This window comes from Bombus vancouverensis, chromosome 13 (genome assembly GCF_051014615.1).
Source record: "Bombus vancouverensis nearcticus chromosome 13, iyBomVanc1_principal, whole genome shotgun sequence".
In the NCBI taxonomy this organism is placed as follows: Eukaryota; Metazoa; Arthropoda; class Insecta; order Hymenoptera; family Apidae; genus Bombus; species Bombus vancouverensis.
The window spans coordinates 123,717-148,918 of record NC_134923.1 but is presented as its reverse complement, the minus strand read 5'-3'; the positions used below and the strand labels follow the sequence as shown (position 1 = coordinate 148,918).

General features: G+C 36.9%; 1 protein-coding gene and 1 long non-coding RNA gene across 2 annotated transcripts; both read left to right on the top strand.

Annotated features, from left to right (window-relative positions):
* LOC143303517 (venom serine protease Bi-VSP-like) lies at nt 1–23,626 on the top strand. Its single transcript, XM_076623804.1, has 6 exons — nt 1–118; nt 21,361–21,651; nt 22,159–22,356; nt 22,531–22,626; nt 22,698–22,852; nt 23,181–23,626. The coding sequence occupies exons 1-6, from the start codon at nt 37–39 to the stop codon at nt 23,334–23,336; spliced, it is 978 nt and encodes a 325-aa protein (XP_076479919.1). The 5' UTR covers nt 1–36; the 3' UTR covers nt 23,337–23,626.
* LOC143303501 (uncharacterized) lies at nt 3,751–5,199 on the top strand. Its single transcript, XR_013059889.1, has 3 exons — nt 3,751–4,079; nt 4,234–4,362; nt 4,610–5,199. It is a non-coding gene; the product is annotated as an uncharacterized LOC143303501 (long non-coding RNA).
* Nucleotides 23,627–25,202: the final 1,576 nt, after the last annotated feature.

Genomic DNA, 25,202 nt, shown 5'->3' with positions numbered 1-25,202 from the left:
GTCTTTTTAATTCGTCACTTCTTTTATTTCAGAACAATGACGGGCTCCAAGATGCTGTTCGGATGTTTGGCGTTAATTGCTTTTCTGCATCCATTAGTTCACGTTTGTACTTCGAGTAGTACAGCTCAAGGTTTGTACTTCGAGTTGTCTTTTTCCATGCACTTCAAATTCCAATACGATCTGGTCACGTGGCCTTCGTACAATTTCGAAATTTTACCTGTTTGGTAATCGTCAATGAAAAAAGAAGTTATGCGTGACCTCAACACATTGAAACAATTTTTATGATTTTTTATTTGCCGGTTGGTCAGCAAGTTAATGGAAACATTTCACTTAACTATTCGCGTTAATTTCTTCGGTTTAACTTTTGGGAAATGCTTCGTTAGCTTCGGGAATATTCCAACGATTCGTTTTACGATAAGCATGATAAATATTACATCACGGTAATGTAATATCGGAATATATTAAAGGTGTAATTTTGTCCGATTAATTATAATTTATTAATAATGGATTGAAAATACAGATTGGTTAGACAGAGAAACGATGTTTGATTAACAGGAAAACTAAATGCAACGCTCGTATTTACAACAAATAACTTGACAACTATTTGGTAACTCTCTCTCTCTCTCTCTCTCACTCTCTCTCTCTCTCACTAGCAACTCTAACACTCGACAACACTCGCAACTCAATTCTAACGACTCTATGCTTCGACGTCTCGATCAACTCTGATTCTCGCAACACGCACACTTTTCGATTCGCCTTGGATAGCGAAACCGTCCTTCTTCTAACGCGTTTTTAAAACGCGATGGCGCTATCACTTTCTAAAAGCGTCGTCTTTACATTTCCGATGGCCACGGGCACATCCGACTGCCAGATATACAATGTATTATAAGAGTATCATTACCATACTTTTCATGAAAAGAGCAATTTTTCTTGATAACTATACTCTGTAACATAGATTGAAGTCGCTGATTTGATCCCTCTGATATCGTTGTCTTATGAGAGTCTCGCCTGGTCTTGATTGGTTCTGTTGACTCTTATCGTTATGAAAAATCGATTCGTTGTGTACCTTTTTTGTATAGAGAATTATTTTGTGGTAGAATATAATGTTGTAATATTTGTGGTCTTTACTTTACTAATTTTGTCACTGAGCCGCTCTTTGGTTCGTTGAGCGATTCATACTCCGCATATATTCCGTACTTGCTTCGCTTGGTACTTTTATAATTTTCGCAGTTACAATAAAAAATTTAATTCTTAACAGATTAAAGATTTAACCTCTTGCTTTATAGTGTACAATAATTTTTTTTTTTTTCGTATAGGTTATGTGATCCATAGTTTGAGTAAGTAGTACATATATATATATATATATATTTCCTCCCACTGCGATGATCGCACTATATTTCATATATATATATATATATATATATATATATATATATATATATGACAGATATATATATATATATATTTAGACAGATTAACACATAACACTTCTTATATATAAACATCAATTCGAAGTTATCAGCTTGGAGAAATTGGTCGATTAATACCTGTAGATTGTCTGTCTCGATGAAAGAATTAAAGAGAGCAAAAACATGATAATGCCGCTAATATAATATTCCTTCTTTCTTGTATCTGTCTGCCTCTCAGGTCGTTTTACTAATTACAATAAGTAATTTCGACTTCTTTGCGCTCTCTTTTAACGCATTCGAGACCGAAAGAAATTCATATCAGTCAGTAGGCAAGGGTATAATATACATATTTTATATATAACTTATGTAGTAATGTATATATCATGTTAATTTCATATTTTTTTCAATATAGAATTATTATATATATATATATATATATATATATATATATATATATATAACTGTACATAATACGTTATAGAATAACATAGTATATAATTTTATATTTTAAAAATATGAGGCATACTATTTAAGATTGTCATCGATTTAAAATCAAAGTATGAAAAGGATACCCTGGAGAGAGTAAAACACAGAATCATTCCAACTAAACATTCAGATCGTACCGACACCTAGGTATCGTTTTACAATTAAATCTCGGTCTCGAATGGATTAAAATGAAATACATACTTGCAGCTTCAACATCTTCAATATCGAGGAGATTCAAACTTTACAAATAAAAGCGGCCTGTTCCCCTTTCCACGACAGACTCTCATACCATATCCGCTCTTATCCAGGCTTTTACTTGAAACCAGCAATGCGTTCATTTACAATTTAAATTTACCCGGACCATCTACTGAATCGTCAGCCTTTTATAAATATATAATGAACCCAGAACATGTGCCTGTGCCCCTGGTATCGATGTTCGGCTTGTGATGTTCGTACCGGAACCTTCGCACAATTTCAATTTGTCACATCGATTCTTCCAAGGGTCTCAGCTTTATGCGGCTAAATCCTTTAGAACGATTAAAATGATACTAATGATATGGTATTTTTTACAAAGATTTAACATATCCATAAAATAGGAAGTTTCGTGCTCTCCTATTTTATATTAATTATAAATTAATAAGTTTTATATGTGTTATTTATAGATCTAATAAATTTTGTATTGGTTTACAGCAGGTGCTCCGGGTATAAACAGACGACAAACGAACAAATAGAAATTCAAACTATTGTCGTTGTTTAACTCGCATGGGACTATAAGCTCGAATTGGACTTAAACGTTACGATCGTCGAGAATAATTACTATGTGTACCCTGTACGACGGGCAGAGAATCTTAAGTTATTAACGGCAATTCCTTTGTGCATAATTCAGGTTTATTAACAACCTGTAATGGATAATCATCGATGAACTCTTTTTGAATAAAGTTCACATTTATAAAGCAAACACTATAAAATACGACAGGACAATTGTAATCGATAAATGACATTTTATTAGGATATTATAAGAAGCTAAGATATCGAGGTACATTAAAATTGAGTCCGCTGCAACCCTCATGACATTTAAAATCCTACGCGTATATTGAGTAAAGTTGTTATATTAAATATAATCATATTAAATACAAGCTCGTCCGCTGGATTCCCAAATTATTTGGTTAAATACTTTGAATACGAGAATACCGAGTGTTAACAGTAGTAAATCCCCTATATGGTATGTCTACTTTGCTATCTTGAATAGGTAAATAACATTTCACTTTAACGCATTTAACCAATATTAACATTTAACATTTAACCAATATTATACGCATATGCACATAATGTTACTGTTACATATAATGATATATACGTAGATATACACGTTAATTAAATCCTCTATATGGTATTTTTATATCAGTATCGTAAACATTGTAAACCGGAAATCTTTTATTACACACGTACATATACAGTCAATATTATTGTTACATATAGTGATACATACGTTGATCCACACATTAATTAAATCCTCTATATAGTTTCTCGAGTAGTTCTCTTCAATACCGTTATATCGATGAACTCTTTTTGAATAAAGTTCACATTTATAAAGCAAACACAATAAAATACGACAGGACAATTGTAATCGATAAATGACAGTTTATTAGGATATTATAAGAAGCTAAAATATCGAGTTCTAATTGTGAATATCAAGCGCTCGTCGTTCGACGAGATTACCAATATTTTCTTCCTGCTCCTCTACATGGCGCTACGCAGGACTCGCTTCTGAGCACGTCTTTCTCGTTGGAGGCTTAATCTTTCTTTTCTTTTCCAGTAGAATTTTTACACAATTCTTTCTCCCTTTTATCATTAAATTACCTGTAATTCTTAACGATCTTTAATCTTTGTCGCTTCTTCCCTATATATATATTTTTGTTTACTTTTCTCCGTAGCGAATTTTGTCTTTCTGACGCAGGATTAGGTTCCTGGACTTAGGGAGTTGCTACACGCCAGCTCCACCATGGCGACGGCATTCACTAGGCAGCCTAGATAGCCACCTTTCAGCTCACGCTTCGGGACACTTTTTTCGCTGAGATTCTCCGCGATGAGGCATGAAAGCAGAGACCACCGTCTGCGGAGGCATGATTATTCTATTGTTCCTTTTAACGAGTAATCGTTTTACTCGAGTCCTCTTACTAAACCGTAAGTACAAAAGACTATTATACTTAGATAGGTACTTGGTCTCAAGAACCAACTTATTTTGGTCTTTCGATTAAGTTCTTAATTAAATGCTCAATTAGATATTCATAAATATATCTTCATAATATTTCCCTCATCTATTTCTTTGACATTCTAGCAACCTCGTTAAGACGTCCGCCACTTCAACTTCTATCTACAAGTGGCAAAAACTGAAGCTGACCTTCTTCATGGAGAAACATGCCGGAAATGGCATCCGCACGTGTGAATAATTATACTCAGTGTCCAGGTAGTTCTTTCGATCATCCGATAGAAGTCGTTTCTGTTTTTCAGAGTTCGTTCACGCCTCCAGAATGTAAAAATATCCAAGGAAGTACCATTAGGAAGCAATGAAATTCAGAGCTTCTGTGGTTATTCCTTTTTCTGATTGTTTCTTTTCTTTGCCCAAAATGGATGATTTCTATATCAAATTGTTTATTCGTATTTTTTTTAATATTCCTTGAGATTTTCAATCAACTCGATTTCGAATTTCTTAGCACCCGATCTTCTGGTTGACGTCGTTAAGAAAGAGGAACGAGTGCACAGGAAGCATGGTCGGCGTGAGCATGATTAGATCTGCCCGATGACCTTGCCAGTGATAATAGCGGTTCGTTAAGGTGGTTGCAGTCTTGGTTTGCTTCTGTTTCGATTTCCAGCGAACTCGTCAGCCGGCATGGCTTCAGAGATGCTCCCCCTGAAACAAGTCGAAGGGAAATAATTAATGGACTCTCTGTTCGATTGTACGTGGATGACAAGCTGACCGTAAAAAGAAATATACAAATACGATTAGAAAATATAATCCGAACCCCTTTCGGTTTGATCTGAAGGTTTCTTTTTCTAGACGGAACCAAAGATTCTTATCTGGTTTATGGTGAGCTAAGGAACTCTTTGAAAACAGCATTTATAACTTTCGAAAAAGAGACAGGTATTTCTTGCGCGAACAATTGAATAATTAATTCGTTCTCTAAATATCCTTATTTGTTGTTCCTAAAATACATAATGATTGGAAGCTTCTTACGGGAAGCGCAATCAGCCGCTGATATCATTGAAGTCGAAACGCCATTAAAACCATATTACGATTCGCATACGACATGCTCCATTCATGAAAACACAAAAGCAATAAACAAGTACAAATCAACGAAATAAATCCTCCGAGAACGAGACGTTACAGGAATTATACCATTGCGAGGATACAAAAGACTTGCTCATGAGCTACTTCCTTCAAGTAGTTGAGCGGTGTATTTTCCGGTCGTTAACTTCCATATAATGGGATATTAAAGAGTACGGACACAACGCTGCTATTTTTCAACTGTTCATTATCAAATTACGCAGCGGGAATCGTTGCAACGACAAAACTGTAACGACTCGTACCTGCGTATCTTCCATTTAGCTACGGTAAACGCTGACTTGTCTGCGTTTTTTTTTTCACTTCCTCGTTACGGAAACCAGGAAAAGTGATTCACAATACAGTTTCTAACTGTACTTCTCGCGATTCTTCCTTAGAAACAAGCAATTGCTTCTTTTCAATTTCCTAAACCTATAATAAAACAGTCCATTCCTTGAATAGAAATTAACTTTAAAACTTTAGGCGCATACATTGTACGTATCGTATGTATGTATTTTGATTTGAAAAGAAACGCGGCAAACGCCTTTAAAAAGACGTTAGGTTTTCAACACCTTAACTAACTTAATTCCAGCGAGTCGTAAATCTGCTGCATCTCCAACATCTGAATATCCATCTTTTACAATGACTTGTTCTCCAACTTATTAAAATTACATCTCCCCCGTTGCACCGACCTTCTTTAAAGGTTCCCGCGGCAGGTTGAACCCGCATCACGTATCTTCCCTCTTCCTTCCACCCCTGTTCCCTTTCTCTTTCTATCGGACGGGAAGAGCGGGAACGCTTAAAACGCGCGAATCACGCGAGCGCCTCACGATTTGCGAAACATCACGTGAAAATCACCGATCCGATCTCCGTGCGCGCGGTGCACCGTGGGGGTAACGATTAAATCGACAGGATATACTTTATTGGCTATTCCGTTATTACAGGCTGTAGTTGGCGGGGAAATAGTCATTATGGATCGATGAACTCCATTGTAACAACGCACCTTCGAATTGCATCGGAAACGCTTCTGTATTGCGTGCACCGTATAACCTATCATCGTCTGTTTAGGGTAAATCAGTGGATCGGAAGTTACGTTTCTATGTTTCTCGCCTGTCAGTATAACACTGTGCAAGAGATACAGCAAGATCCTAAAATCATTCGAGTACAAGTAGCGTAAAATGGTCGTTTAAATTTCAATAAATTAACTATTCATACGTTAATTGTACGCGGTCAGGATTAAGGGGTACGGCGATGGAGAAGATTTTGTTAGCTAGATGTTGAGTAAATAATCGAAGATGATAATTTTATAAATGTTTCGTATTTATGATGATGGAAAAGATTTAATTTGAGTTACGTTACGTTTGAATAAGATAGACTTTTCCAAGAGTGGAGGATTTGTAGAGATAGTGGACGTAATAGTAGTATGATTTAATACTTGATGTGTCTTTTTTTTCTTTGACATATAGGTCACTGTGGGGAGTAATATTGATCTAGATATAACTATCTTTTCTGAGAAGTACGTATATGCTTATGGGAACTATGTTTGGTTAATCAATAGAGCCATTCTTTTGAGAAATTGAATCTAGAAGAATTCGACGATACTTTGCCTTGTTTCAATAGTACATCATTTTAAAGAAACGCCTGCGATTATAGTATATAATAGCACATAGGTATATGCAAAATTGCATTTTCAAATAATTAAATCAAAAATATAGGAATGTATCAATGGGAAGAATATTTGTTAAAGATCTTTCCTTTTTAATCAAATTCGTCCAACAACCCCATTCTCGCAAACATAAAATGAACGGTGCCTTTCTCAAAGAAACAAGAAGAAAATTGCTGTCGTTCTAAAGTTCTTCTCCATTGCTAAACTACCGTTCGTGTTTCTAGTTACACTCCAATTATTCGATTGTAAGAAGCAAGCAATCCCTCCATCCAAGGGCTAGATATAGTTTCTCGAGTAGTTCTCTTCAATACCGTTATATCGATGAACTCTTTTTGAATAAAGTTCACATTTATAAAGCAAACACAATAAAATACGACAGGACAATTGTAATCGATAAATGACAGTTTATTAGGATATTATAAGAAGCTAAAATATCGAGTTCTAATTGTGAATATCAAGCGCTCGTCGTTCGATGAGATTACCAATATTTTCTTCCTGCTCCTCTACATGGCGCTACGCAGGACTCGCTTCTGAGCACGTCTTTCTCGTTGGAGGCTTAATCTTTCTTTTCTTTTCCAGTAGAATTTTTACACAATTCTTTCTCCCTTTTATCATTAAATTACCTGTAATTCTTAACGATCTTTAATCTTTGTCGCTTCTTCCCTATATATATATTTTTGTTTACTTTTCTCCGTAGCGAATTTTGTCTTTCTGACGCAGGATTAGGTTCCTGGACTTAGGGAGTTGCTACACGCCAGCTCCACCATGGCGACGGCATTCACTAGGCAGCCTAGATAGCCACCTTTCAGCTCACGCTTCGGGACACTTTTTTCGCTGTGATTCTCCGCGATGAGGCATGAAAGCAGAGACCACCGTCTGCGGAGGCATGATTATTCTATTGTTCCTTTTAACGAGTAATCGTTTTACTCGAGTCCTCTTACTAAACCGTAAGTACAAAAGACTATTATACTTAGATAGGTACTTGGTCTCAAGAACCAACTTATTTTGGTCTTTCGATTAAGTTCTTAATTAAATGCTCAATTAGATATTCATAAATATATCTTCATAATATTTCCCTCATCTATTTCTTTGACATTCTAGCAACCTCGTTAAGACGTCCGCCACTTCAACTTCTATCTACAAGTGGCAAAAACTGAAGCTGACCTTCTTCATGGAGAAACATGCCGGAAATGGCATCCGCACGTGTGAATAATTATACTCAGTGTCCAGGTAGTTCTTTCGATCATCCGATAGAAGTCGTTTCTGTTTTTCAGAGTTCGTTCACGCCTCCAGAATGTAAAAATATCCAAGGAAGTACCATTAGGAAGCAATGAAATTCAGAGCTTCTGTGGTTATTCCTTTTTCTGATTGTTTCTTTTCTTTGCCCAAAATGGATGATTTCTATATCAAATTGTTTATTCGTATTTTTTTTAATATTCCTTGAGATTTTCAATCAACTCGATTTCGAATTTCTTAGCACCCGATCTTCTGGTTGACGTCGTTAAGAAAGAGGAACGAGTGCACAGGAAGCATGGTCGGCGTGAGCATGATTAGATCTGCCCGATGACCTTGCCAGTGATAATAGCGGTTCGTTAAGGTGGTTGCAGTCTTGGTTTGCTTCTGTTTCGATTTCCAGCGAACTCGTCAGCCGGCATGGCTTCAGAGATGCTCCCCCTGAAACAAGTCGAAGGGAAATAATTAATGGACTCTCTGTTCGATTGTACGTGGATGACAAGCTGACCGTAAAAAGAAATATACAAATACGATTAGAAAATATAATCCGAACCCCTTTCGGTTTGATCTGAAGGTTTCTTTTTCTAGACGGAACCAAAGATTCTTATCTGGTTTATGGTGAGCTAAGGAACTCTTTGAAAACAGCATTTATAATTTTCGAAAAAGAGACAGGTATTTCTTGCGCGAACAATTGAATAATTAATTCGTTCTCTAAATATCCTTATTTGTTGTTCCTAAAATACATAATGATTGGAAGCTTCTTACGGGAAGCGCAATCAGCCGCTGATATCATTGAAGTCGAAACGCCATTAAAACCATATTACGATTCGCATGCGACATGCTCCATTCATGAAAACACAAAAGCAATAAACAAGTACAAATCAACGAAATAAATCCTCCGAGAACGAGACGTTACAGGAATTATACCATTGCGAGGATACAAAAGACTTGCTCATGAGCTACTTCCTTCAAGTAATTGAGCGGTGTATTTTCCGGTCGTTAACTTCCATATAATGGGATATTAAAGAGTACGGACACAACGCTGCTATTTTTCAACTGTTCATTATCAAATTACGCAGCGGGAATCGTTGCAACGACAAAACTGTAACGACTCGTACCTGCGTATCTTCCATTTAGCTACGGTAAACGCTGACTTGTCTGCGTTTTTTTTTTCACTTCCTCGTTACGGAAACCAGGAAAAGTGATTCATAATACAGTTTCTAACTGTACTTCTCGCGATTCTTCCTTAGAAACAAGCAATTGCTTCTTTTCAATTTCCTAAACCTATAATAAAACAGTCCATTCCTTGAATAGAAATTAACTTTAAAACTTTAGGCGCATACATTGTACGTATCGTATGTATGTATTTTGATTTGAAAAGAAACGCGGCAAACGCCTTTGAAAAGACGTTAGGTTTTCAACACCTTAACTAACTTAATTCCAGCGAGTCGTAAATCTGCTGCATCTCCAACATCTGAATATCCATCTTTTACAATGACTTGTTCTCCAACTTATTAAAATTACATCTCCCCCGTTGCACCGACCTTCTTTAAAGGTTCCCGCGGCAGGTTGAACCCGCATCACGTATCTTCCCTCTTCCTTCCACCCCTGTTCCCTTTCTCTTTCTATCGGACGGGAAGAGCGGGAACGCTTAAAACGCGCGAATCACGCGAGCGCCTCACGATTTGCGAAACATCACGTGAAAATCACCGATCCGATCTCCGTGCGCGCGGTGCACCGTGGGGGTAACGATTAAATCGACAGGATATACTTTATTGGCTATTCCGTTATTACAGGCTGTAGTTGGCGGGGAAATAGTCATTATGGATCGATGAACTCCATTGTAACAACGCACCTTCGAATTGCATCGGAAACGCTTCTGTATTGCGTGCACCGTATAACCTATCATCGTCTGTTTAGGGTAAATCAGTGGATCGGAAGTTACGTTTCTATGTTTCTCGCCTGTCAGTATAACACTGTGCAAGAGATACAGCAAGATCCTAAAATCATTCGAGTACAAGTAGCGTAAAATGGTCGTTTAAATTTCAATAAATTAACTATTCATACGTTAATTGTACGCGGTCAGGATTAAGGGGTACGGCGATGGAGAAGATTTTGTTAGCTAGATGTTGAGTAAATAATCGAAAATGATAATTTTATAAATGTTTCGTATTTATGATGATGGAAAAGATTTAATTTGAGTTACGTTACGTTTGAATAAGATAGACTTTTCCAAGAGTGGAGGATTTGTAGAGATAGTGGACGTAATAGTAGTATGATTTAATACTTGATGTGTCTTTTTTTTCTTTGACATATAGGTCACTGTGGGGAGTAATATTGATCTAGATATAACTATCTTTTCTGAGAAGTACGTATATGCTTATGGGAACTATGTTTGGTTAATCAATAGAGCCATTCTTTTGAGAAATTGAATCTAGAAGAATTCGACGATACTTTGCCTTGTTTCAATAGTACATCATTTTAAAGAAACGCCTACGATTATAGTATATAATAGCACATAGGTATATGCAAAATTGCATTTTCAAATAATTAAATCAAAAATATAGGAATGTATCAATGGGAAGAATATTTGTTAAAGATCTTTCCTTTTTAATCAAATTCGTCCAACAACCCCATTCTCGCAAACATAAAATGAACGGTGCCTTTCTCAAAGAAACAAGAAGAAAATTGCTGTCGTTCTAAAGTTCTTCTCCATTGCTAAACTACCGTTCGTGTTTCTAGTTACACTCCAATTATTCGATTGTAAGAAGCAAGCAATCCCTCCATCCAAGGGCTAGATATAGTTTCTCGAGTAGTTCTCTTCAATACCGTTATATCGATGAACTCTTTTTGAATAAAGTTCACATTTATAAAGCAAACACAATAAAATACGACAGGACAATTGTAATCGATAAATAACATTTTATTAGGATATTATAAGAAGCTAAGATATCGAGTTCTAATTGTGAATATCAAGCGCTCGTCGTTCGAGGAGATTACCAATATTTTCTTCCTTAACAATATTAATTACGAAGTTTCGATACCGTTTATGACATTAAGATCTCTTAATAAAGTTGTATCGTTAAAATCTTACTGTTCCTAGGGAAAATATATAGTTAATATATATAGTTAAATATATGTCGGAGATGAAAGGACACCGGAACCTTGGGATAGCCCCGCAACATTGCAATCTAAAGGCCACTATAACTGTAACTAAACTATTGTAGTTATTCAATCCGATTGTAATTGTTCGAGATTAGTGACGGTGAGCTTTGGCTCGAGGTGACAGTCTGTCGCCCAACGTAGCCGCGGTCAAGGGATGAACGCTTTGCCTAACAAAGGTATGGAGTAATTCTATAGCTCTCCTTAAAAGAAATATTCGTGGCGACACGCGACAGTAAACATTCCAACGGTTTCTGTCCCGTGGCTCGCCACACGCAGAGCCTATTCTTCGAGTAAGATGATTGCCAGATGTCGATGCGTCTCCACAGTACATGTTCGGCTAGCCCGAGGGCCCGTTATAAATCTTAAGGTTTAGTTAACTAAAGTCCTTCAAACAGACAAACAGTCTTTGTCCTAACTACGGGAAGATAGGGGAGACATATTTTTCAACGAGCGGCGTCTCCCACTAGCAACTTTCCCTCGAGGGCGGCTAGCATCTTTTTCTAACCACCGATATGGAGATTGACCAATTAGCAGCAACGTCAATTTCCCTTACTTCCTAAACGAAGGCTTTCCTCGACGAATCCGATGATCTCGTGTCCTTAGACACACCCCATTATAGTTTTCCTCTGTGGCATCATCGGGACGGGACGGGCATTCTTTGACGCGCTCCCGTCGACCAAAGAGTAACGTCTTTACGCTCAGCAATTATTTTTACGAGTCAGACTTAGATTCAGCGAGAACGCCCATCTGTCATCCCGTTGGCCGCGGATTCGTTATTGAACCGGAGACCACTGTCACTAGTGCCGCGGACGTCTCACCGCCGTGGTAGATTGTCAAACCTGTGTTATTCATACCTGTGTCAATAAATCGTATCTTCGTTACACCGCAACGATGGCTACCTTCAACGAAGACTCCTCAAATACCGACAACCCTATCCCCCCTGCTTCTCCGACATATAATTAATTAAAAAGGGGGAAATATAATTCTGTAATATCGTAGAATAGCTTTGATTGAAGATCGGCTGAAATTAGAAAACACCGTGTACGTCGTCTTTTTGTAGTTTGTTTACATCCAAGAGCGCCTAGTAACAGTGACGCGAGAAAAGATAAACAGCGTCAAAACAGAAGTACGGTTTCATATTTCAAGGAGTGGCAATCGAGAGGCCAGAGCATGTGAGCCAGAAAGTGTGTGCGTGTGCGTGTGCGTGTGCGTGTGCGTGTGCGTGTGTGCGTGCGTGTGCGTGTGTGCGTGCGTGTGTGTGTGTGTGTGTGAGAGGACGAGAGCAAGAGCGAGCACGACCGAGCAGGAATGCATTGGCGAGGGTCAGAGTTGATCGAGACGTCGAAGCATAGAGTCGTTAGAATTGTCGAGTGTTAGAGTTGCCAGTGAGAGAGAGAGAGAGAGAGAGAGAGAGAGAGAGAGTTACCAAATATAAAAAATACGAGCGTTGCATTTAGTTTTCCTGTTAATCAAACATCGTTTCTCTGTCTAACTAATATCTGTATTTTCAATCCATTATTAATAAATTATAATTAATCGGACAAAATTACACCTTTAATATATTCCGATATTACAATAACTTACCTTTTTCTACGTCAATGGACACGAAAGACGTTGAGTGAGGAATTAGAACAAGTGTGGATCGTTGGAAACCACTATGCTGCGGTCTACCATTCGTTTTACCCTATATATACCACGGAACAAAGGATAATTTTCACCGGCTTGGCTATGGCTACTGGTGTGGATCCAAGTATTCGGGCCATACTAGACGCTATGCAGAAGCAGAACGAAATCAAGTTAAGAAAACTGTTAAAGGAGACTATTAAAGCAGCGACTGATTTCCGTTGAGATAATAGGGGTGATTGAGTTTGTATAACACTGTGATTCACTGAATTATAAATTATATATTTCCAACACTTAGATTACACTGACGTAGAGAAATAAATAGTTAACAACTTGTCGCACGAAGATGTGATAGATATGTACGCTAGAGCAGGGCTCTTATAATGGAAATTAATGTATTAATGGACTTAGCACTATAATATATTTAGGAGAGAAGATGTATGTTCGACAACACCGAGAACCGACAAAAGATTTTCGTGAAGTATGCGACTCTCGCGCTATGTGTAGACTGCCGCGTTAGGCGTTAGTTTTTAGACTGTCTGTCGCTCTTTTTCTAATACGGAAGAAAAGTTCGGTGTGGGTGTGCCCCTGTGCCTAAAGAACGCGGATTCGTTGTTCCCACTTTCGTTAGGAAAAGTGAGGGTAACGAACCGCGGTGTCGATTGGTCATGACCTGCACTACTGCTCGAAGGGATGAGTAGGAAGTCTCCTACCATCGTGGTGGATAGATGACTGTGTGCGTGAGGAAAACATAGCTTGTTTTATTAGAGGGCTATTCGGATTTTCCTAATGGGTGCATACCCGCTTTCTCCGTGTTTTAAGTACGCCTAATAAACCCAAGGACCTCTCTAAAAACCGACTGTGTTTCGAGAATATTTTTAAGCTTTAGAAATTCTTCAAGACAAACGGATTGAAGACACATGGCGAAACAATACAGGGAAGTGAAAGTTATGGTGGGTCCTTAGGTTTATTGAGGGTCGAAGTGACGTTACGCAGGCTGGTTGTTGTCCGGTGGCGCGAGCTGGCGCGGGCTGGCGTGCAGATGTTTTAGGCGGCGTAACAACAAGGAAGATCCTAGAAAATGAGAAGGGTGGATTAGAAGAACGAAGAAAACTCGAAGAAGATACAAAAGAAGAAACTACAGAGACAGAAGTCAATTCAAAAGGTATATTAAATAATAAGTGCGATTTACTTGATACCGAAAGAGCTATTGAAATTAATGATACGGTTCAAGATATTAAATTTACTGAAGGTAGAAGCCGCACTCAAAATGATATGGAAGATGTAGTAGAAGATTCACAAGAATTATCTAATAAAAGTAAGTTATCAGAAATAAGGATTGCACTTAACAAAATTGAATATACAAAAACTATTTTACGGAATAAAAAGAATTCATTAGAAAGAGAAAGAGGAGTAAGGGGAAAGAAGAAAATGTACAGACAGAAATTATTTCAAAAAATATATCAGATGATAAATGTGATTTGCTTTAGAAAAAAAAAAAAAAATATTATCCACAAACTACATTAGGAATTTATCTATTTTAGTGAGGAGAAAGAGAAAGGATAGAGGAGTTGATCAATAGACTGTGGATTTTGAAGCGTTTATGAAAAACTTACAATTTTAATAAAATATTCAATGTAAAGTCTTTGTTATAATATTCAGATAGATAGATGAAAAAAATACTGAATTTGCATAATTACTCATGGCTTATTGATCAATCATGCGACTCGTTCAGAGGTAACTCGAGTTGTAAAGGCGACAATTTATTAAAAATGGTATATCTGACGTACGATGCATTTGCTCATGTTAAACTATTTAAATAAGTATAAAAATCACGCGAAAAAAAATCTACTGAAAATAATGTTGAACTAGTTAATAATAATAAATCATATAGTGAAACACAAACCTTAAATCAAGATTTTAAGTTCAAAAAAAAAAAAAAAGAAAGAAGAAGAAAGAAGTTGATAAAATGACAGCAATAAAATGACCAAAAATTGAATTACGATCCCGAGCATCAACTCGCTGATCTTCAAGTAGAATGTTCCGACAAAGACAGGACGACACAAGAGTTCGAGAAGCACATAGAGGACATGAAGGAGGAAGTGCAAAAATTAGAATTGCAACTCGACGAGTTACAAAAAAAAGAAAAACACACACGCACGTAAAAAGAGTTCAATCTTTTGGAATACAAATGGAAGAACTAACAATAAAATTAGAAGAAATAACACAGAAGAAATAAGTCACCAATATGAAATTGCCTGATGGCTGATGTTGATCGTTGACGTTTATAATGATTGAATTTCGTCCACGGCGCCATCTGGATCCTTGTTGAAAAATTCAAATAGCCGCAACAGCACCATTGAGCTCATCACGTTTGTTGGTGAGTCGAGGAGCTGGAGGATTTCTCATCCTCAAGGACATAAATTTCACCGGTTCCGGTAATGTTTTTTACATGGTCCAAGCATTCGAAATCACAACATCGCTTTCCAAGACGAAATTTCCTGCATGGCTGTAGTAAACAGAAATCGATCAATTGTACAGATCAATCGTCACTTGACTGCTCGAGAATTCAGGTCATCCAGAGAATAGAATAGAGACGTGGAAAAATGTAGTGCGATCATCGCAGTGGGAGGAAATAGGGGGATAGGGACCAAATGAATGAACGAGATGTTAAGGACAACTGACGACAAGTTCTTCTTTTGTCGAGAATTGCATGTTTGTGAATGGTTTGTGGGTGGTTAGGTGGAGAGAATTGAAGAGTTTGGAGGTGACTGGAAGAGTGTTTTGGGCAAGGTAGATTGCAGAATGGTTGCGGTAGCATTGTGTTAATTATGGGTTTGTACATGTAATCTTTGTATGTATCACTACATAGAACCTAACGTATATTTTTAATAATACATCAGAGTTTTAGTTATTTCATAGCTATGAATTTTATACTCTATAATCTTGACGTTTTATTTCACAGAAGCGTTTGAATATCCATAAAAATTAAATGAACCAATGTATTCATTATCTTATAGAGAAGATATATTATTTTTAATTATGTTCCAATTATTTATCATGATCCTGATTTCCTTATTCTGAAAATTTGAAAGGAAGTTTTGTAGTTTGATACTTTCAGCGACAAAGGGTCAATATTGCTTTAGTATATTTCGTCACATATACATGTATATCTATATATCCACCGAAAATGCGCTCTTGTAGACAAACGCTCGATTCGCGTCATAGCTTTTAAAGCCTGTCGCATCTCAATCAGTTGGAAAAAGTTTTTCCTGTAGCATATTTTATTTTTACGAACCAACAAGGTCTTTGTTTATTTCCTTCTTTTTTTTGCTCTAATTCCCCCATTGTTTTTTCAAGGATAGTATTTCAGAGCCATTAGTCAAGTTCATTGTAACAATAAACGTACGTTTCGGAAACATTTTGTGCTGTGAAACAGAATACACTAAAGTTTGAAGGTCACATCGATTTTCGAAAGTTTATAAATGGAGGTGTATGACAGTATCACCAGCTGTTGCTGTCCCCAAGCGCCAAAATACGTTCTGACTACTATTTTATGTATCTCACAGAAGTATGTCTTCATTCATCATCTCCCATGCCATCCACCAACGTGTTCTTAACATGTTATCTCCTAGTAAAATATTGATGTTGAGTCAGATATCCAACTGAATAATCTTTTCGGTGTCTACTATAAGACATTTAAAACCAAGGCTCGTACACACGTGTGCTTATACGTCAGATGTAATACTCAACAGGAAACCTGCTTATATTAATATTAAATTTATGCATAGTAGGATGTTCGACCTTTGTAAAAATGAAATTATAATACATACAGTTTCACCGTGGAAAAGTGAATCTTTCTAGCATGTCCACGCAAATGCAGGGTAGGGGAGGACTGTGCATGCACCAAACAACTTTACGTTCGTAATTTTTCACACAAATGTACAACTGTAGGGAAAAAATTATCTCTGATTTTTCGGATGTTAGGAATCGACAATATCGCATAACGGAATGCTGTGTTCTACGTATTCTATTTTTGTTACGAAAGTGGTACAAACGAAGTCCACATAAGAATAGTACAACAAAATCGGTTGAGGTTAGGTTATCGTGCAGATATCGCGGCTTTTGCATTGGAAATCACGCAACTGCCAGTCTCGTCGTTCCTTGTAAACGAAAGAAAGGTATTGTAATCGGTCGGAATTAACATAAAACTAGTCGCATGCGACCATATGGCCTGAATGTTCAATAAACGAGAGTAGAGCGCGAGCTATGTGATTCTAACCGTTTAGGCGGAAACTAATGATTGTAACCAGAGCCGAGATATATGCCAATATTACTTTGTTCGACAAAGCGTATAAGATGAGGAGAGAATCGCGATAAGGTAGAACAAGAGACAGATATTCTCTACGTAAAGCAAGTCTGTCAACTAGATTGAAATCCTATAGCTATAACTACAGTGAATCCATATTCTGGCGAATTGTCTTTTCACAAATGAAGCTTCTGAAGAACGGAATTGATACAATAACTACTGTTCATTCGTAACTACTGTTGTAAGAATCTATATATTTGTCTATCTATATCTATATATATCGATCTATATATATTTGTCAGAATGTCATTTTATCAAAAAACCCATTCTCTGTAATCATAGTTTAACGAAGCATAATTAATAGAAGAGGTAGAGCGTTAAGTGGAGATGATTTAATCACAGTTAAGTAGATAAATCTCTATATTAGTCTCTTTAATTAAAATGTTCTACGTTTTATTTGCGTCATTTTTTTCCTTCATCCAATTTAAAATGTTTAAATAACAATAGCCTATACAATATAATTTTATGTAAAAAAATTGATTGTACCATGTTTATTACAGATATTTAACATTTTTGTGTACATACAAAATTTAAATTATACCTCGCTTGAGAACAAAAATTCTATTTGTTTTCCTAACATGTACTAATAATTATTGATCAAAATAGAAAAAGCTGGAGGAGATTACTTAGGAAGATTACTTAGCATCTCATATTCCTGTCAAGGCTCGAACGTTTTATCTTCCTTTAGATTTTCCTAAGTTTCCATTTCTCTGACTTGCTATTTGAGTTAGCTTAGTATACGTGCTATACATAAGTATGTATAGTGTCATGATCGCGACAGTCTTGAGTTACCCACGCTTTATCCTCTGTAAACTATTTATAAAAGAAGAACAAATTACATGTTAGAACTTTCATTCAATTTACCAATACAAATAATTTTAAACAAGAAAAAAGACCTAATGCAGTGGTTTCAACTTAAACATATCCAACAGTTATTTACGAATAAATAGTATAAATCTTTTAGCAACATGAAATTCGCGATATTTATTCAAATATTTATATTTACAGTGCGGCATCAGCAAAGAAAACGTGTTTATCGAAACGTGCGCTATCGATTTTATGATTTTGCCACGCAAACAGGGAAATTGCAACTCAAAATTGAATTCGCACTGCAAAGCGTTGACGTTACGATATCAATTACATACTTCAAAAACACCGAAGGTATCACACGGAATCAGAGAGATTCTATGAGAAGTTAAACGCATAGTCACCCTATTGGGAATAGGATTGCTTTGATTCGAGCTCAAACATAGGGAAAGCTGAAAGAATCTTTTGCGGATCTTCCTTCTTCTCTACATTGGATTTTATACAAAACGACTTTAACCTTTTCAAGGAAATACGGAAATAAGGATTTTAGATAGAGAGATTTATCTGGAAGGAAATGGATAGAAAACGTAGAACCAGTTCTTGTTGGTTGAAAGATTTTTTCTCTTCGCAGAGATTCAAGCTTTAAAGAACGATCAAATATGTGCGCAGCTGACTTACGAGTGAAGTTATTATTAAAAAAAATTGTTAGTTCAATTATCATAAGTTTAAAGATATGTAGATATTGTATTTACATATCGAAAATCAGACAGCAATATTAATTAACACACCTAGTCAAACGCACACGTACTTTAAAACCGTGCTTTAAAATCGATATTCGCTGAAACAATACATCGCTCTGCGCTTCCAATTTGTTTTCGCACGAAGAATCAGTCCACTCATTGTTACCGTCACCATCTCTACCGTAATCTATATTACTCGAATAAATTCTATATCTTGATTGGAAAATCACATATTTTAACGAACTTCCCTATTTTTTGTTTTTTATGACTTTAACTGGCAATTTCCATAATGTTCTATAACTTGACAACAGACTGATAATATTTCAGGATATATATACATACATCATGTTTTTGAGGATTCTGTAGTAAAATAATTATAGTTGGGGAGTCCAACTTCCCAAACCGCGACAAACATATTTCACACATCCACGACGACTTTACAAGCAGACCCCTCGCGGTTTTGGGAAATCGATGAAGGACCCTCAATTAAACATATCTCAGAGGGCAGATCGACGATGCGAAGAACACTTCCAAGCCCACACCCGACGCACCAGCGAAGGACGATACATCGTCGCTCTACCTTTCAATGATCAGCTTCAGTCACTCGGATCCTCTAAAACGCTGGCAATTAAACGACTCGCCTCACTCAATCGCCGATTCCAGCACGACAAACGCTTCGAATCAGAATATCGAACGGTAATACAGGAATACCTGGCATTGGGACACATGACGAAGGTCAATGTCAACCACTCCGACGACAACGGATACTATTTACCCCATCATGGCGTGACCAAAGCATCGAGTCAAACCACCAAACTCCGTGTAGTTTTCGACGGATCGGCACCAAGCACTGCCGGAACCTCCCTAAACGATACACTTTACACAGGACCCAAGTTACAGGAAGATTTATTTTGTATATTAATTAGATTCCGCGCTCATCAGTACGTACTGACTGGCGACATCGAGAAAATGTATCGGCAATTCCTCGTACGACCAGAGGATCGGAAATATCAAAGGATATTATGGCGCAGCGCGAGTGGAGAAACAGAAACATATGAGCTTAACACCGTAATACTCTTATCATAGAAATAGAAGCAGTCCTCAATTCCCGCCCGCTAACTCCTATCTCCACCGATCCAAATGATCTCCTAGCCCTCACTCCCGGACATTTCCTCATTGGCGATTCATTAATGTGCTTACGTGATCGAGATTTCAGAGACATTCCATCGAACCGACTCTCCAAATGGCAGCATATCCAACAGCTTAAACAACATTTTTGGAACCGCTGGCATAAGGAGTATTTGAACGAGCTAACCAACCGCAATAAATGGAGCAAGGGTGGACACAGCATCCAAAAGGGCACAATCGTCATCCTCAGAGAGGACAACGTTCCCTCCATGCATTGGCCTCTGGGCCGAGTTATCAAGGTTCATCCAGGCGCCGATGGTGTCATCCGGACAGCTACAGTTCAGACGGCAAAGAGCATTTTGGATCGGGGCGTCAAAAGGCTTGTCCCACTGCCAATTCAACCCGATCTCGAGAAACCCGAACAACTAGCCACCGAGACGAAATAAGATGGGAATTTCAGCCACACCTCGCTAGTTTGATCGGTACCCTCTCAACGGGGGGAGAATGTTACGCCATGCGGCTTACCATAGGTCATATTCTTAACTATCGATAGCGCCACTATAATGTCGCAGACGGATCGTCGCGTCTGCCCGGCAAACAAACATTGTAGTGGCAAGCGCGTGGTTCATTAAGCAGGGCGACTTCCAGAAACGTCGACTCGTGGCCCGTATTTTACCTCGCAGTAAAAGAATGTGGCGTGATCCGAACGTAGTGGGGGTCGCCTTCCAGAAAAAACGAAAAAAATCGAAAGGCGTTCAGAACTTTTCGAGAAGTCGAACCGTCAACACATGTGGTATGTCGCGCATTACTTATCAACCAAAACGCAGTTACATTTTTTTTGTTCCTTTTATATCTTTCTAGTTAATAAGTTGTTGAAATAAACGTTAATTTATTTGTGTTAATTCTGTGGAATTTCATTGAACTACCCTTATTATCATAATCGAAATAAGGGGATCGATCAGTTCGTGGCGTCGATTATTTAATCGTAACGGGAACTTACAACTCTCGTTGACGTGCTATCTCGCGATCGCGTCTCTCCGCGAACGGTCGAAACAAAATGATTCACTAAAAACTGTCCTGAATTCCTAAGAATTTATTTACCGCAAAACTGACAAAGTGTTTATTTAAAAAATGAGGTTGAAGGTAGTCCTTTTCTTTCATTTCATTCATTTTCATTTTCTTTCTTAAGTATGGCTAACACAATATCTAATCAATTAAAATTTTATATTTTCACGTGAAAAGTTTCTTTAGATAATTATTATCAACATGATGACTAACTCTTACGGATTAATACGTGTCTGTAGGGCAATCCGGTGGACTTGATCGGCTTTTTACTTCGAAAGTTGAGTAATCGGTGTCGCTTTCTTACGCATCTTTGAACTGTATAAATGTTTTAAAATTGTTTGATCCAGAATGTACCACACCGGACAATCAAGAAGGCAGGTGCCTTGACTACAGAAAATGTAAACCTCTGCAAGAAATATGGCAGATACAGTACCGTACAGCCACCGATTTTTATAGACGATCAGTGTGCAGATACCAGGGCAATGTTACGATCGTTTGCTGTCCGAACGATCCAAACAAAGAGAAGAGAGAAATTTTAATAAAAACTGTGTACAAGTATAAGGCTTTGCGACCACCATACTGTGGTTTTAGCAACGTCTCTCATACCAGGGTGGTCGATGGTAAACCAGCTGAACTTGGTACGTTTTATGTCTTTCTTTCCGATTAATAATAAGCCATTTACTGCAAAGAATGAACTTTAAAGGCATTAAACAGCACATCAATGTACATTTCAATTAGACTAAATAATAATGCTATGATTTCATCGGTAGTAACTTTACTTATTAACTTGAATTATTTCTTTCTTTTACTTCATGTTAGGAAGAGTATCTTTTTGCTTGAAATAAAGAATTGATATAGGAGTAATAATATGGATAGAGATCAAAAACTGTTAGGGCAGAAATTACACGTTTGAACTTTATAGTTCAGTATAGTTCAAATAGAAATTATATAGAATTATTTGATAATTTGCATTCCACTGGAATAAAAATTTAATTTCTGTCTTTATCAAATCTGTATTTCAGAGTATTTGTACGTATGTACTTATCGTCTGCTGTATGATCGAATATCGAATAGGTAATAATCGTTGTTACTCGTTATGTGAGAAAAAATTATGTATATTCACAACTATGACTATTGCATTTTAGGCGCTTGGCCATGGATCGCTGCATTAGGTTTTCGTAATCCCCGAAACCCAGACAAACCACTATGGAAGTGCGGAGGTTCCCTGATATCGGCTAGGCATGTTTTGACCGCAGCACATTGTGCACATATGGATGGAATAGAAAACATACACAATCATAATATTGCCATTCTTAGATTGGTGGAGGAATTGCCATTTTCGAGTAAGTCCTCAAATATATATATATATATATATATATGCTATTGAGTATTACTGAAGTATCATATCCTGAAATTTCTTACTGTACACATATATTGTGTCATAAAGCATGTACAATTCTTTCTCATACTTTTGGTCATTCGTTTCCTGCATTTTCATTTATTCTTTTATTTTTCAGGGTACGTATATCCCATTTGTACGAAAGAGCCCCTACGAAAGAGCAACTTCGTCGGCTATAACCCCCTTGTTGCTGGATGGGGAGCATTAAGATATAGTAAGTGATATCAATTTTATAATAAAATTAAACAGTTCCAGTCTTAAATATCTTTCTTATTTTCTTCGTAGGACGACCACGACGTAATGCATTAATGGAAGTACAAATGCCAGTGATTAAGAACGCCGAATGCAAAATAGCTTATTCCAAATTTCCTAATGCACCTGATATCACTGATGGTATAATATGCGCCGAACATGCTCAGGGTGGAGAGGATTCTTGTACGGTAATTAAGTTACAGAGTTACTACAAACTATACGGTATCTGAAGACACGTTAATTCGAATTAACATCAAATCGACGTCTTAAACATTAGAAATAATAGATAAACACAATTTAATAATCTTGCCCACTTCTCACACCTCATTGTGGTATTTAATCTAATTTCCTTCTAATCTTAGTTTTGCTCAAAATACATATAACATGTACATTATAAATTGGAGTATTTCAATACACAAATCAATAGAAGATTATTACTGTATATAAGTATAATTTCAATACAATTCGATCGATATATTTCAGTATCTTTGATTAAAAATTTAACGATCCTTTCAGGCTGACCGCGGCGGACCACTGCTGATACAACATGAATTAACCTCGTATTTAATAGGTATTGTGTCTTACGCTTATAAGTGCGGCACAGCTGGGTATCCCAGCGTTTACACTAGGGTCACATCGTACCTTGACTTCATTCTCCAAGCGATGCAATAATATGATATTACTGTTCCATAAATATCATTGTGTAAAAAACGTAAAGTTGGATTTTCTTATTGTGGAGATAAGAAACAGCTCAAACTTACATTGTTTTGTACGTTACAAATTATAGGCTTAAAATGTACGAAATGTAACTTTGAAACGACACTAATTTTTTACGCACGATAAACCTCCACGACTTAGGTATGTAAAGATGATAAACGTATATTAATTCTATTAATTTGGTAATAATAAACCAACTTTCTGAGAAGTTCTGTAAATTTCGTTTCTGTTGTATCAAGAGAATAATGGAATATTCCACTTAGATCGTATACTTCTTGTATGTACATACAAAATTTTCCGGCTAATCTAAAACACTTCATAAGATAGAGAGCTTCTGGAAATTCGGACACAGAGAGTGCATAAAATACAAGATAAGTCTCGTGTCTTTCAAAATTATTTTTTATTCGCTAAAAACGTCCTGTGTACTCATGCAATCACATGCAACCTTGAAACTTCACTTATTTTTTATCACTTTCCAATTCAATACACTGTTTCTGCATTTTTGACTATATGTAAGAGAAATTTCCATTCAGCCAAAGGTGTACTTACAGATTATAGATTCCTATACGACTCTCGGTAAAAATTTATCCGCACTCCAGATAGTTAAAACTTCTGTCGACCGTACTGATCCATCTGCACTCTTCGTATGACGTCAATATCTGTTCAGTGCTGCTGCGTAGGTTTCATTGTGTTACGTCGATTCGTTTGTGACCGTTGCGCGAGTAATAGCGCTTTGCAATGGTGATTTGCAGGAAAACAGTGCAGGATGCTGTGATTCGTTTCTTGTGGTCGGAGGTTATATTTGATGCCTATATTTATCAAAGATTTAATGCACATTATGGAGAAAGTGTTTTGTCACGAAGTGTGTTTGAATGGGCACAAAAGTTCAAAGAAGATCGCACAAGTGTTATGAAAAAACAGCTGGACGCCCGTCCACATCCACGATGACAACATTGAACGTGCTCATGAACTTATGCTCTATGGAATAGACGAGTGACGCTGGATAATGTGGCAAATCATTTGCAAATCAGCCACGGCTCTGCTTATGCAATAGTGCACGACAGATTTGGGTTTTAAAAAGTTTGTGCGAGATGGATGCCGAGAAAGCTGATGAAAAGGTGAAGACGACGATGCATTCGTGGTTCGCAGCTCAGCCCAAAATATTTTTTAATGAGAAAATACGAAGGTCCTTCAGCAAATGGACAAAGTGTATACAGAAATTGAGTGATTATGTCAAAAAATGATGTATGTCTTTTTTGACAATTGCTTAAAATAAATTCTATACCGACAGAGCGGGTAACTTTTTACTCACCCTCGTAAGACACTTAAATTTCCAATCTATTATGATGAATAAAAGAGCTTATACTATTAAATCTAATTGTATTTTGTTGCATGAGAGTACACGTGTATGTGATGTACATTACCTTTATATCCCCTTGAACGCTTCAATATTGCGCATATATACTATATTTTGTACAGCTTCTATAAAATTTTGTATGTTTGTTTAGGCTGTTAATCTAGAGGCTGGAGTACAAAGAAGTGGCACAATGATGTGGGCTGATGACATTTATAATTATCAAGGAATCACCCCTACATTCGCTCAGGTATATATCGTTGACTATAATGTATTTAACATATATGATTGTTAGAATATTAATAATTAATTTTTAATTCTATCAGAATTTTAATGAAACTGTCCCTTGGGAAGGAAGAACTGATACCTTGATATCACGGTTTATACATCCTATATGTACGACAAATTTTAGAACATTATATAACGAAGAACCAGATCGTCGTGGCCATGTGATGTGAATAAAAGGA